The sequence below is a fragment of the Styela clava genome, chromosome 1 (genome assembly GCF_964204865.1).
Source record: "Styela clava chromosome 1, kaStyClav1.hap1.2, whole genome shotgun sequence".
NCBI lineage: Eukaryota > Metazoa > Chordata > Ascidiacea > Stolidobranchia > Styelidae > Styela > Styela clava.
In genome coordinates, this window is record NC_135250.1 from 204,507 (window position 1) to 219,712 (window position 15,206).

The window sequence follows — 15,206 nt, forward strand, 5'->3', positions numbered from 1 at the left end:
AAATTTGAAATCTAAGGTTGTATTCTGGAAACTACGAAAATTTTCCATTATTTCTTATTTGGAAATTAAAGAAACTACAGATACGAGCTCGGGATATAATTAATTTAGCGATAGATATGTATGTTTACGTTTTACTAAATAGTTTTAATATCTTCTACAGACATTGATGAATGCAGCGAATCCATGCAATGTAGTAACGGACAATGCAGGAATACACCAGGATCATTTGTCTGTACTTGCGATCCCGGATTCGTTCTTAAAGGAGACGTTTGCGAAGGTATGTCTTTGTTTCGGTTTGAAAACTGTTAAAAAAAGGAATGCTGGATCGTTTATAAACAAGATCTGAGCTAGGGAAGAGGTTTCTTTAAACTTTTTTAAAATGTATTTTATATCTTCAAAAGTAACTACACAAGCTGCTTATACATTAGGAACTGTTAAAGTTTTGAATGGTCATGATCCTTTGGGACCGCTTTGACTCTTAGACGACGGCGACAATAGTTTGTATCATCAATATGTCCTAATTCCAAATAACAACTAGTCTGTTTCTGTGAGTTCAATTCTCCGCAGTTCACAGTTGACCAAAAGGACACTGGAATAGATTACTGGAATAGTCCAATATCATAGGTGATTGCTTTCCTTATCTTACTACAACTAACATTTCGAAACTTGCAGACATTCCTGAATGTGAATCCAACCCTTGCATCAACGGAGAGTGTGTTGATCTTCCTGGAAGCTTTGAATGTCGATGCGAAGAAGGAAGCATGCTTGACATAAATGGACTGGCTTGCTACAGTAAGTATGAGTCCGAGATTAAACAGTATTCTGTCTTAGCTTATCGACGATGGCAACTTAGAGTTTTCTAGCTAAACCTATTGGAGACACTGTTTTTGCGTGCTAACATATACAAGCTCATCACAAAGGGTATGGAAACATAAGGTTTAGGTACATGGCATAAAGTTTCCCCTATTATACCAATAGTGTCAATTCCCTACTTTTATTTATAATTGAAATAAAATTAATACAAAAATATTTGGGTTCATTGATTGTGCGATGAGATGCAATAACAGCACTGACGTTAACCTTTCAATTATATTTCAGACGTTCAAATGCAACAATGCTGGAAATCATATGAAAACAATACTTGCTCAGATAACTTCAGAGTTTTGACTGCTGAGGCTTGCTGTAACTCCATTGGGGTTGCTTGGGGCAACAAGAATTGCATCCCATGTACTGAGATTGGTAAGTTGAGGTCGTGCATATATGCTTGATTACGTCATATCCCATGACATAAATTGCGTCTAAAATAAAATTTATCGAATAATTTTTGTAGTGCGGAAATAATTGACATAATGCACACACAAAGTTGTGCCAGGGTTCAAAACAAGGTCCTGGCCGTCAATACTCATAGCAAGTTTGAAAGAACATCTGATTTAGTGCGTTATAATGTCTGTGATACAAAAAATGACGCAACGATACGAGCTGTTGAAGGAGTTTTTATTGGTCCCATATTTGGGGCGATTCCTGAATGAGGTCTATTGATCTAAGAAAACATGCAAAGTATCTAACCCAGATGAATTCGTTTTCACATATGCCTTCAGCAATGGTCAGTATTTATGAAGCCTACGAAACATACAACTCTATTATACTATACCAATTTCACAATTATATCATTTTCAGTTAATCCTGGCTGATGCTTTTTTATTAAAACACTTGCTCGTATCAATGTCTATCACAAAATGCAGGTCCAATGCAGTCATCGATCTAATGACATATTTTTAGTTTGCTAACATTTGACATTTTTGTCTTAGAACTCCGTTGCCAGAAAGGATACATGTACAACGTTGCTACCGATGAATGTGATGACATCCCTGAATGTTCTTACGGGGCCTGCGATCCACTTGCTGAATGTATTGAAACAGAGGGCTCCTTCCAATGCATCTGCCCAGAACATCTCACATTGGATGCAACAAGAACTGTTTGTCTAGGTAGAAACATTCCTTTTAAAGTGCCCCTCATATTCGCCAGGAACAATATTCTGAACAAGCTGCTTTTCAATTTAAATCACATTTTTATCGCATCTCATTACATCTGTGAACTTTATTAGATTCTACTCATTTCCCATTTATATACCAGCATGGACTTATCGTGAACATGGCCGAAACAAAATACTTGTCTGTGTGGTTGTGATGATGTCAAGCACCAAAAGATAACCCGGCATATTTGAGCTTTGTAACTAGGCTGCGAGCAAGTTTACGAGCCTAAACTGAAATACCAAGGAATCAAGGGTGCAATTAGACACGAATATCGTTTCGCAAAATTGTTGTTGTGGCTGAGTTCCATGGGACTTGATATTTCACTTCAAATTTTGCCTTCGTGTTTAATCGCTTTCCATGTAGGTCTGCATGAAAATCATTAACATAATTTATAATTTCAGATATTCGTGTTGGAACTTGCTTCTGGGATTTCGAAGAGAGCACAAACGAATGTAGCAATCCAACTTTCGGTGCCGTTATGCGAAAGTCTGATTGTTGCTGCACCGTGGGACAAGGCTGGCGTCATGACTCCAATGCATGTGAAGGATGCCCGGTAGAAGGAACTCCAGAATTCGATAAACTTTGCCCGCTTGGCAAAACCGGAGGCACAGACGGAAAACTCGGACCAACAGGTAAACGACATATGAAAATAATAGACGATACTATAGGCTCGCCAGGGTCCTATTTAACCAGCGCCATTTCTCACATTAACATTATTCTGTGAATATATGCCAGGTTTTGTCTCTTTTTTGGCAGTTGAAAGCTTCTTAATATTCAACAAAGCTTATCCTGAATTGCTAATAAATATAAATTGATAACATTCTACGAAATAAAATAAATTGAATAGATGGCGATGATTGGTATAGAAAATGGATTGTTGTATCATCTCGTGGTTTGGAGAAATACGAGTTGCCAGTATAAAAGTCGTGTTTGTTTTGCAATATTAGCATCTATCCAAATTGCATCCAACTTTGGCCCAAGTTATACCAATATTAACTTAACTTGAATTATTTTAAATTTCTGCAATTTCATCAAATAATTTAATTAACGAGTAGGACTTGGTGCGTGGTTGTATGCAAGTCGGTTTGCATTGGAATATAAAATACAATAAGATTGTATTTATTCGGGGAAAGAAAAGTCTATAAGGTGCTCTATCATATATCTTTATCTTTCTATAAACCACGCTCTTTTGTCCAAAAGTCAATCAGTTCGGGTATGGGGAAAGTTACCCCCTTATGGTTCCTTTAATGTTGTATTACTAGCTTCAAAAGAAATTCATATTATTCACCTATTATCAAACTTTTCCTTTAGTTAATGAATGTATTCGATTCCCTGATCTTTGCAACAATGGTATCTGTGAGAACACAGTGGATAGCTTCATATGCAGATGCAACATTGGTTTTACCTTGGATGAGACAGGCAGGATGTGCAATGATATTGATGAATGTGATATCAGGTGAATATGATAAATATTGATATCTGGAATTGCTCTGAATGTGCCTATATTTAAGCAGGCCCAAATACGCGAGAACCTACTAATTTTGAAATTACTCGTCTTTTCGCAGTTTGTCATTGCATACTCAATGTATTCGATGTCAAAACCATTAGCGGAGATACCAAATGGTTGTTTCTGATGCTCTAACATTGGCTACAAACCGCTCCAGATATAATAACTGCTTTCGGTATATCAAAGGCCTCCTACGAATTTAAGAAGTGACGCAACTGATAATGAGTTACGTCATGATACATAAAAATTGAATCTTAATAACACTGTTCTTTACAGCCGCGAAAAAGATGTGGGACGTGCCTAGAAAACCTTCTAGATATAGGCCATTTATGCGAGCATCGCATCGAAGCCTGTTGTAGACAACGGTTTAACCATTAACCTAAAATATTTCTCTTTGATTAACACAATTTATATCAATTCTAGCATCGAACTTTGCGGTGAGGGCGAATGCGTCAACACAGATGGAAGCTTCAACTGCATCTGTAAAGAAGGATACACTCTTAGTTCAACTGGAGACTTCTGTGAAGGTGAGCTTGCTTGCGTTCGGTCTCAGTATTTCTCTTATCCGGGAACCTCATTAGTTGATAGCTAATTTTTTTAATAAATCAATTTTTAGTCAATAGTCAGGAAGAATGTAATTAAATCCTCGTGAAAAAATGACATCAGCATACATGAAGCAATTCCAATGAATATTAAAAAGAACATATAATTGCCTATAATGATGGATCAAATAGTCAACATATGACACATAAAAGTGATAAAGGTGTTTCCCCTCTCGTTTGGGCCAATGTCCATATTGCTCCTTAGGCCCACATGACATCATACATCTATATCTTGAAATTGCCACTGAAAAATTCTCTTCAGCTTTTTCAGTACAAAAATGTAATCTGAGATATCATTTTTTCATTTCTATTTAAGCTCGATATTTACTAGCAGTTATTTTGGGTTATTCGAATTTCAGAGATATTTATGTAGTATTTTACTTCAGTTATCGCAGCTTCGGAACATTAAACCTTTTATTTCTTACTTCTAGATGACAACGAATGTATTGCTGGAGGTAAATGCACAGGAGGAGATTGCCTGAACACAGATGGTTCATACGAATGCAGATGTCCTCAAGGAAGAGCATTGAGCCCAGACGGAACAAGATGCGTCGGTGAGTAATTTTTTATAGTTTTTTTTTTTATTCCTGGCGTAATGCAATGCAATTTCAACGTTCTACACTTTCCACTAGTAGAATGCTTCTCACCCCGTGATTACGCGCAGAATACCATGACTATTAGCGCTTTTTAATTTGCCCTCGAAGTTGCATGAACAGTCAATTTCTTTTTCCAGATGTTGACGAATGCTTGGTCATGAAAGATCTATGCAAACCATATGGAGAATGCGTCAACATGCTCGGTTTCTTTGTCTGTGTATGCGATCCTGGATTCGAAACTACTGAAGATAAAACAATTTGCGTTGGTGAGTGTCTAATACATAGTCAGTATGTAACTTCACGTAATATAACCGTAGTTTGGTAACTCTACTTGAATTATAATTCAAATGAACAAATTTAAAGTCTGGTAACGGTCAGGTGAAACATAAAATATATTGTGTCAGTAACCAGCACGATTATTGAATATATATTTACCACTATCAGCAATTTTCCTACTTTTAGCACCTGAGGCCCATTATACTGGAAATATGTAGACAATTTTTGTTTATATTTATTCACTCTGCCTGTGAGCATATTCCTATCTCTATACGGCACACAAAATTAAAATACGTTACATTAAATGAATGTATTGAACATAGTTGTATATTGAGCATTACTTTCACTTTACAGACAAAGATGAATGCGCCATCGAAAACGGTGGATGCTCTACCATCTGTGTCAACACTATTGGATCATATGAATGCCGATGCGAAGAAGGATTCACCTTGACTTTTGACGGACACACTTGCGCTGGTAAGTATTCTTGTATATGCAACAGATCGCTGAAAGCTTCTTTGATAAAAGCCTTTTATAACAATATCGGCAAATTCCAAGCACCAAAATATACGCAAAAATGTAAAAAATGGAATTCTATAGGGAAAGGAGAATAGAGTCTGGCTTATATTTTGTCTTGAAAAAGTTTTCCATAACTAGAACTTCCTGCGGCAGTAATCTCACAAGTGAAGTTTCCTAGTTCCCTATGACGCTAAAAGAGCAATTTGGAAAATAATTTCACCTTTTTATGAAAAAACTCCACCTAAAATTGTATCTATTTGAACCTGTACAAAACGATAGACAAAATTTGTTTCTGTTGAAGTAATCTCCTAGCAGTTGACTCATTTTTTAACATCAAACATTTTGTTTTCCAGATGTTGATGAATGCATGGACCAACCAAGCCGATGCGACGGAGGAAGATGTGAAAACATCGAAGGAAGTTTCCAATGTGTTTGCTTTGATGGATTCATGGCTACGATGGACTTCCAGTAAGTGTTGTTTGCATGGGTTCTCATTTCCAGGTATTGTGATTTTATTTTTAAGGGGATGATTGATGGCGTTATACAGTGGATTCGCTTGTACAGAGTCTTATTCGAAGTGAAAAAGTAGAAACGCCTCATAAAATCGTTTGATTCAAAATCATCGTTTGTTTTTGAAATTTGATTCTATGTTTATAATATCTAAGTATCGTTTCGAAATTTTTCCCGAAAATATCTCTGGATAAACATCGACATTTTTTTTTAAATTGCTACAGAATTGAATTTTGTTAAAAATCCATGATTTTTATAATCTTAAGTACTAGTACATGGTCTATCTATAATCATATTTGTTGAAAAGTTTACTAATTTTTGAATTACCTGTAAAGATGGCTTTCTAGTATAGGATAAGGGGGTAATGGTTTAACGTTAGGATTCTGAAATAATTAAAAATCCAACTTCATTCCAGATATTGCGAAGATATGGATGAATGTGCAATGAATCCCAACATATGCATGAATGGTAAATGCCACAACACAAGAGGTTCCTACACCTGCAATTGCGATCAAGGATATTGTGTACCACAAGGACAAATGATCTGTGTTGGTAGGTGGCACCATTGCGTATTTTAGGGCTTCACTTACTGTGGGAATATTGAGTTCATTTAATTGCCGTTTTTTACTAAACATAGATTCAAACATTGTTAACCTAGTAGCTGTACACATTGTTAAACTGCAAGATTCGATAGTTGTGGATTGGGTCGCTTTGCGAGAAACAGATCATATTATTGTACATTAGCAAGAGCATGAGCAATTGCAATTTTCTGTTAATATTATACTGCTTCTGGTTTTTAGCTGTTAACGCTTAACGTTTTGGCTGTTTAGCTGTTATATACTGTCAATGTTCTCAACCAATAAATCTCAATAAAATTTATCAAATTCTAGTACTTCTACTTTGACCGAACTATTATATAAATATTCAAGTTGAACTGATGAGCTTGTGTCTTTCGGATCTTTTCTCAGTGTCTTTGTGTCAGTGGCTCCTCCACATTTACTGACTTTAACAAATTTTATTCTGTTGAGTTATGTCTGATCAAAGTCAAACTTTTCTCAATTAAGCACCGTAAAATAATGATATTATAGAATAAAATTCGGGAAGGGGAAAGCAGGACTTTTGTCCCACTCAAAGAACATTTCTATTGTAGTCAAACTTAAACAAACTTTTGAATTCGCATTTTTTTTAGACGAGGATGAATGCGAATTGGGAAAACATACCTGCGATGTCAACGCAGACTGTTCAAATACTGATGGCGGGTTTGAATGCTCCTGCATTGATGGATTCTCCGGTGATGGATTTGATTGCATCGGTAAGTTGCACATACACAGAGTGAGGTGGCAATCTGATATCTTTGTACAGAACATCACTCACAGTTCGAATGTAGCGAACATTTTTAAATTAAATTTATAAGAAAATATTTCTTCGTATCTCCATTTTGTACCGATTTTACTCTGTAAATCACCACATGAAGATAAAGATTAGAGATTTTCTAGAGTTTTTCAAGCAACACCAAAATTGTCAATTCAGCAAAAGGTTTATAATTTACAAGACATTCTTGATTCAAAAATAAATTTAAAACAATTCAGAAAGTCGAATAAACAAGTTAGCCAAGATATTTAAAGCTGTGAGAGGAGAAAAAATTTATAATCCCGATTCTAATGTGTTATTAATATTACTCTTATTTTTTAAATCTCCCAATCATTGCTACTGGATTCGAATTACTCTGAGAAGCTGAAAATTACTGCTTCAAATGCTAATTAGATGGAATAATATAAAATTTATACTCGTATATATACACGCGTATATATTTATAAATGCGCCAAAATCCATTATTTATATATCAAATTAAGGTAACCAGCAGACGTCAATAATTGTCAGAACCACCAATCGTATTCACAGGTTAATTTTTAATCCACCCATCTAATGAATTTTTGCAGACGAAGATGAATGTACTAATGGCAACAATACTTGTGATGAGAATGCGGAGTGTGATAATACTCATGGATCATATGCTTGCAACTGTGATGATGGATTCCACGGAGACGGCTTCTCTTGCTCTGGTGGGTGTTTGGTTGTATTAATATCCTTTTGTTTCACAACTGGCAAGAAGCAAGCAACTTATTTTAGTCAACGTTTGGAATATCCCTGCAGATAAACTTTGAAAGCGCAATGAATAGACGTGAACATGTAATGAGGAGTGAATGTCATCCAAAAGCTATATCGTTCGCTAATAATGTGATGGTATGGCGTCACTTGAACTTCTATATAGTGAATATAATATAATGTACTTCTATTTGGTTATAGTATTTTATTAAATTGATTTATATAGGAAAATATTGTAAACATTTTCTTAATATTTTTTCAGACAAGGATGATTGTTTGGCCGATGAAAACTTGTGCGGACCCCATGGTACCTGCTTAAACATTCAAGGAAGCTTCGAGTGTGAATGCCCAATGGGATTCATGACAACCGCTGACAAGAAAGCATGCAAAGGTATGTTACTTTGAATGGTAATGATTCTTTGTAATTCAACTTTTAAATGAATTTTAGTGATCTTGTGATGAATGAAGGGTCAGTAAAATGAAACGTTACTCCCTGATAAGAAGGAAGTAAAGATAGTGGTCAGGTGTTGATAGTCCAAGACGAGTTAGTTATACACAATTCTAATGACTTTGAAAAACCAGAGAAAATAAAACGTTAGCGTTTTGTTTAATTTTAAAATTGGAATTTACTTTTCACATCTCAAAGTTGTATGAACAAATAATTTGAATATCATTAGAAGGCAAAAAGAAGGGTACAAGGGTGTTGTTAGGCTTTTCTCACAACATCAAAGTAACAACATTGCTACAATTTTTCTTCTCATTTCAGACATTGATGAATGCGCAATCGAACACATCTGCGTCAACGGCCGATGTCACAACGTTCCAGGAACATTCAGATGTGAATGCCTCAAAGGGTAAGCAATATTTATCAGATTTCTCATAACAAAGAGATATAAATTAATATTATCGTTTGTTTGTTTTTCATTTGTTAGAACTTATTCAGGTAGCGCGTAATTGACTCGATGAATAAGGGAATATGAACGCATAAACCTGATTATGTTAGTTGCCTTATTCAGTAAATTATGTGAAAATTAATGTAATTCTATATTTTATGATTGAATTCTGTCTCTCTGTACTGGTTTTAAAGTATATGAGCTCATATATTCTCTCCTCCACCTTACGAATCTGCTTTACATTCTCATTCTTTGCTGCAGTTTCGAGAAAGACGAACAAGGAGCAAACTGCACTGATATTGACGAATGTGATGACGTTGCCAATTGTATCAACGGTGAATGTGTCAACTCAATCGGAACCTATGAATGTCAATGTCCAGAAGGATTCACCCCCAACCCTGGCGGTGTCGGATGTGTTGGTATGTTGTTCATACAGATACATTGAAATTTTAATGTGTTGGAGAGAATAATAAGTTTGAGATGTAAATCTGGCATGTTAGCATTCTACCTAACATCTCCCAAAGTTTTTAATTTTATCGTATGAATTGTGTTTTTGTAAACGGAATTTTGACAGAGTTTTATTATTCTGCTCCGAACTAGGCCCTGCAAAAGTGGGCGGATGTGGTTATTTTACCTGTATGTTGATATATTCTTTATGTTTTGATTCAAAGGCCGGCGAAAGCGTACCCAGCGAATAACACTTACCAATGTTATGTATTCTTTGTAGATACCAGAACTGGCGACTGTTTCCTGAGAGTGGAAGGCGATGAAAACGCTCCCATCTGTTCTCGTGCTATTGGAGTTGATGTTGTCCGTGCGACATGCTGTTGTTCTTACTACGCACAAGCCTGGGGAAATCCATGTGAAATCTGTCCTGAGAGAAATACTTCCGAGGTAGGTGTTCTATTTTTATTAATAGGTTTGCTCAAAACTGACAGAACCCTCAACTTAAATTGAAAGAGTAATGATAGTGAAACTAATGGTATACTCAGTAACATATTTATGAGAGGTTATCCTCGCCACAAAGATATCATTAAATATCGATTCAAAACTTATTATGGTTTTCCGTATAAAGTTGCACATTATCGCTGCATGCAAGGCAAATGTTACTCAAGTGTCAAATATCTTCTTAGAAGTTATAGTCTACTGAGTTTTTGACAGAACTGCAATCGCTTTACCTGGTTTATTATGTCGTTGGGATTGGAGTGCTAAGCTAGAGCTGATTCATGTGTACAGCAAAACTTTTACTATCATCATATGTTTTTTTTCTCTACAGTATCAAACACTCTGTCCAGGAGGAGACGGATTCAAACCAAACCCGATCACAGTATTCTTGGAAGACATTGATGAATGTATGGAGCTTCCAGGTTTATGTCAAGGCGGGAAATGCGTCAACGTTTTTGGATCTTTTATCTGCGAATGTCCAGAGGGCTACAAACTCAACGAAGAGAGCAGAGTTTGCGAAGGTAGAGAATATGTTCAAACTTAACTTTCCAATAATGTAGATTTTAGAGAATATCACTAAAAGTCAGCTAGTAAATGGCAAAGTTATTAAATTCAGCCAATTATTTGCAACTGTAGATATCCCAGTGGAACTTTGCTTTTGACTAAACGTTTTTTAGGATGTGGTGTCATTGGACAGCACAATAATGTACCAAGCGTAATTAAGTTGTTTCAAAGTAAGCAAACCAGATTTATACTTTTTCGTATTTAGATGTTGATGAATGCACGGAGGCAGAAGCTGTCTGCGGACCAGGAACTTGTGTCAACTCTGTTGGCGGATACAGTTGCTTATGTCCTGATGGATACAAACCAATCAATAGAGGAAGAATCTGTGAAGGTAAGACGACAATTCCAATATTGATATACCCGGGCAGTAACGGCTTTGTGCCGATAGAAGAAGGTGGAAAGTACTTTACTTTTTGCCAGATAAATAAAAGTTTCTTGTTATAACCGCTACAGTACTGATGCAGTATATCTGTGGTGGCAAAAATAATGTTCAACGAACAAAGCCAAATCTTTTTCAGTTCTGGCGACCACTCCTTTATGAATTGCTCCACATTATTATGTCAGGTAGTTTATGCCTTGGATACTTGTGAGAGTGCGCCACGAAACTATTAATGTGACAAAGAAAACGGGGCATTCATCAGATATTTATGTGTGTGAATAATGTGCATTCTTTATGAAAAAATTATCTTCTCGTTTAGACGAAAGAGAAGCATTCTGCTACAGATATTACAACGAATCTTCATTCCAATGTACCGAACAACTCCCATTCAATGTGACAAAGAAATTGTGTTGTTGCACCGGACAGATCGGACAAGGATGGAATAATCCATGCGAGGTTAGTCGTAGAATTGAGTGCGCCTTTCGTCGTAATTTTTCATTCTGGAAATGAAAACAAAAATGGCTTGAATAAAACAGAAAAGAACATACGCAAATAGTTGCTTCAGTTGAGCGATTGTTTCAATAAAGTTCCATATTTCTGGCCTTCTTTGACCACCCATCCACTTCCGTTATTTATTTTTCACTAGAATTCTAAAATGACGCAAAAATGGCCAAGAAAAAGTGGGCAATTGCCATTAGAATATCGACATGGCAAGTTAATTTTGAAATCTTTGGAAATTGATTCGATCTGACTCAGTTCAGTACAGCGACCATACTGGGGACAAGTCACTGACTGTTAAAAATAGGATTTGATCCAACTTGGAATGTTTCTTGATAAATCTCAACTTCAAATAAAGTATTCGGCAGCTTGCTAAAACCTTTATACTCATATGCTCAAAGTAGTAACAATCTTAACATGTTCAGGTTTGCCCCATTCCCGGAGATGGCACTGCCTTCAAAGAGCTGTGTGGCGTTGATATCTACGAACCTGGTGAACTTATCTGCAAGAAAGTTCCAGATCTCTGCTTGAATGGAATCTGTGTCGACACCGATACCGGATACCAGTGTGAATGTCCGATGGGATTCAGATACAACGAAGCAATGCTCATGTGTGAAGGTAATATTAATTTGATTTATGTAAGGGCACCAACGTGGATTACAGGTCTTGCACAGTCGAGGCAAGTTTACATCCGACATAGAATATACTTACAAGAAATCTTTTGAGTAATAAATAATAATATTAAATAATAAGTGATAATATTGCATTCTGTTGCGTTTGTGGGAATCTTCTTGAATATTTTGGACGTAAAGTTTCTGACATGACGCATTACCGACTCTTTACTTTACTTCTAATGTTTATTATGTTAAAAGTGTGATAATTATAACTCAGTTTAATTTATCTTCCAGATATTGACGAATGTGCTGCTGATGAAAACATCTGCAGAATCAATGCACAATGTGTCAACCTGCAAGGGTCATACAGGTGCAGCTGTAAAGATGGTTACACTGACAGGAATGGAGAATGTGTCGGTAAGTTACCTGGGAGTCTAACTTAATGTCTTTGGGAATTTTTAGGTTTATTATTGGATATTGAAAATTTAAAAAAAGAAGAAAACTGAAAAAAAAAAGTTCATTATCTAAGACTAAGCAACTTACCAAACAGATCTATTAGATTAGCTTCCATGAATTTCAGATATGATTCCTTACCCTAAACCAGAATTTACCATTTTATTCTATTCCTATGCAAAAGAGCGCCATACCCTAAATCAGTACTCAATTGGGCGTTGTTGGGTTGATGAACAACTTTCTAATTCTTGCATCGTTCGATTTTTCTGGTTAAAATCATGTAATATTTAATATTCTTTCTCTTAGATGTTGATGAATGTATCGAGCAAGAAGCCTGTTCCAACGGTCAATGCGAGAACAGGGAAGGCGGATTCCTTTGCATTTGCAACCAAGGTTTCAAGAGCATCAACGATGAACAAGCATGCGAGGGTAGGTCATCTCTACAGTAGCGTATTTAGTGATAAATAATTCTTTCGCTGAATAAATCAGAATATCTACACTCAGAAAGGTACGATTCAAAACGGCCCTTCAGTACCTCATTACAGTCCAGAGCCAAAGCATTTGAAAATAGAAATTCAGTGCTGTGACCACAAGCAATTAGTAAACTATAAGTAACTTCAAAATTTGGTGAGAGTATTATGTTTTTCAGGAATTTGATTTCATTTAAAGCCCAGTTCAAAGTCAAAGCCAATATTGTTTTCATCATGTTTTTTATATCGATGTATTGTGTTATAGCTTCGGTATCTCAGACTATGTGGAGGAAGATAATTAAACCTGGGCAAGTTACTGAAATATTTTTTCTGTATTTTGCAGTAATTTGAGTAAAATTTTATTCACAGATGTCGACGAGTGTGACTTTGATCCATGTGGTTTCGGAAATTGTCAGAATATGGTTGGAAGTTACATCTGTACATGCTATAACGGTTTCACCCTGAGTGACAACGGAGACTGTGTTGGTGAGTCTAAAGAATAAAAGCGTTAAATGTTTGTTAAGTTTGTGGAATAAATATTAAGGTAGTAAGGTAGTATCTCCACTTGGATTAAAAAATTTAAATGAAAGCATTTTTATTACAATTATACGGTACTTATTACCGGCGTAGATTGACGCAACTGGTTTATGATATTTATCATTAAATGTTCAAATGCTTCAACCCATAGTGAGAACGTAGTCTATGGCAGGAAGAATTCTGGAATAGTTAAAAACTTTGATAATATATTTTAAAAATATGTTTAAAATATAATTTCAGATACTGATGAATGTGTTGAACTATCTGTCTGTCGTAACGGACTTTGCATCAACGAAGATGGTTCGTACTCGTGCATGTGCGATGATGGTTACAAGGTAGCCCGCGACGGAAGATCGTGTATCGGTAAGTGGAATGAAAATATTTTCGATTTGAGGGAAAAGTTTTTAAATTTTTAAACAATAGTCACCTTAGAAATAACAAATTTAAAATTGACTTGATTACTCTCAAGATGCCCTCAGTTGTAGAGCGATTAGAACTTATGAGTGCAAAAATTATCCAAACCTAATGGAAGTTCGTGGATTACATATAGTAAGCTGAAATAAGAAATGTTTTACCATGGTATCATTTTATTTCAAAAATCTATTTTGCATATGTTTTACATACATCGGTTTTTCGTAGTATTAGATTGTTTGTCCGTATGAGTGATAAATTTATAGGATAAATGGACGTGATTACTATGCAGCATCACAGTGAGGTGTTTCTCATAACGTGCCCTCGGTTCTCTGGAGTCCCACGAAGCGGTTCTCTAAGAACCACGAACAAACGCATTCACTAGATACCATTTGCGATTACATTAATTTTAACTTAATTGTAATTCATTCATTTATTTTTAATTTTCATTGTTGGAATTTTCATTGTTAAACATGGCGTATACGCATACTTTTCAGATGCTAACGAATGCATGGAGGATGCGGCTGTATGCGGTGAAGGCTCCTGCCAAAATATGGACGGTTCCTTCAAATGTTTCTGTCCAGATGGATACTCTAGCCCTGATGGAAAATCTTGCATTGGTGAGTGGATTCTACTCTTCTAAAAACTACGTTAACATCTACCTGTAATCAATCTAATAGAATTGTCGGGCTAAGTGTGCAACTTTGATGAGACAAGTTGGAATTGCGATGGATTTGAGTCATGTTGAAGTGTAACGAATGAGTAAACAGAGCAGCTACAATGGAAGTAATTAATCAAGAGACTAGGTTCATCAAGCCCATTGGACCGATAGCAATTTCAATCGTAGTCGCAAAATAGTACTCCATAAATGTTACCGGGGGTTCCTCATGTGTCCCACACTGGCACCAAATAGTAAAGATCATATTTTCGATAGCGAAATATATTTCAATAAATTTGCCTTGTAATGGATTTATATCTGAAGTATAAAGATGTACAATTTCATTCGTGAATCCATCAAATGAACAAAAACTAAGATATTTATTATAATGAGTTCATCATATTTTCCCCTTCTTTAGAAAAAGTTGAGGTATTTTTCGTTCTAACAAACGTTTCTGTGTTTAGATGACGATGAATGTGAATTGTTGGATATGTGCACAAATGGCGATTGTGTTAACACGCCAGGAAGCTTCACATGCGTTTGCCCGCCCAACTTTGCTCTCAGCACCAACAAGAAACTTTGCATAGGTATGTATTATGTTATTTAATAACCCATGTTTCATAACATCCATGTTA

The 15,206-nt window shown here is 35.8% G+C and overlaps 1 protein-coding gene across 2 annotated transcripts in view; it reads left to right on the top strand.

Moving 5' to 3' along the window:
* The window catches only part of LOC120348523 (fibrillin-2-like), a 41,717-nt gene that overhangs the window by 17,153 nt on the left and 9,358 nt on the right, over positions 1–15,206 (top strand). For both annotated transcript variants that reach the window (XM_039418668.2, XM_039418669.2), the window contains exons 18-45: positions 161–277; positions 673–792; positions 1,099–1,239; positions 1,809–1,985; positions 2,435–2,665; positions 3,345–3,489; positions 3,964–4,067; positions 4,574–4,696; positions 4,876–5,004; positions 5,369–5,491; positions 5,887–6,001; positions 6,459–6,595; positions 7,233–7,355; positions 7,984–8,106; positions 8,412–8,540; positions 8,916–9,003; positions 9,304–9,461; positions 9,770–9,936; positions 10,319–10,508; positions 10,757–10,882; positions 11,250–11,386; positions 11,854–12,046; positions 12,337–12,459; positions 12,802–12,924; positions 13,335–13,451; positions 13,743–13,865; positions 14,411–14,533; positions 15,036–15,158. In XM_039418668.2, coding sequence (XP_039274602.2) covers positions 161–277; positions 673–792; positions 1,099–1,239; positions 1,809–1,985; positions 2,435–2,665; positions 3,345–3,489; positions 3,964–4,067; positions 4,574–4,696; positions 4,876–5,004; positions 5,369–5,491; positions 5,887–6,001; positions 6,459–6,595; positions 7,233–7,355; positions 7,984–8,106; positions 8,412–8,540; positions 8,916–9,003; positions 9,304–9,461; positions 9,770–9,936; positions 10,319–10,508; positions 10,757–10,882; positions 11,250–11,386; positions 11,854–12,046; positions 12,337–12,459; positions 12,802–12,924; positions 13,335–13,451; positions 13,743–13,865; positions 14,411–14,533; positions 15,036–15,158 — 3,828 coding nt within the window. The remainder of the gene's footprint in view (positions 1–160; positions 278–672; positions 793–1,098; positions 1,240–1,808; positions 1,986–2,434; positions 2,666–3,344; positions 3,490–3,963; positions 4,068–4,573; positions 4,697–4,875; positions 5,005–5,368; positions 5,492–5,886; positions 6,002–6,458; positions 6,596–7,232; positions 7,356–7,983; positions 8,107–8,411; positions 8,541–8,915; positions 9,004–9,303; positions 9,462–9,769; positions 9,937–10,318; positions 10,509–10,756; positions 10,883–11,249; positions 11,387–11,853; positions 12,047–12,336; positions 12,460–12,801; positions 12,925–13,334; positions 13,452–13,742; positions 13,866–14,410; positions 14,534–15,035; positions 15,159–15,206) is intronic.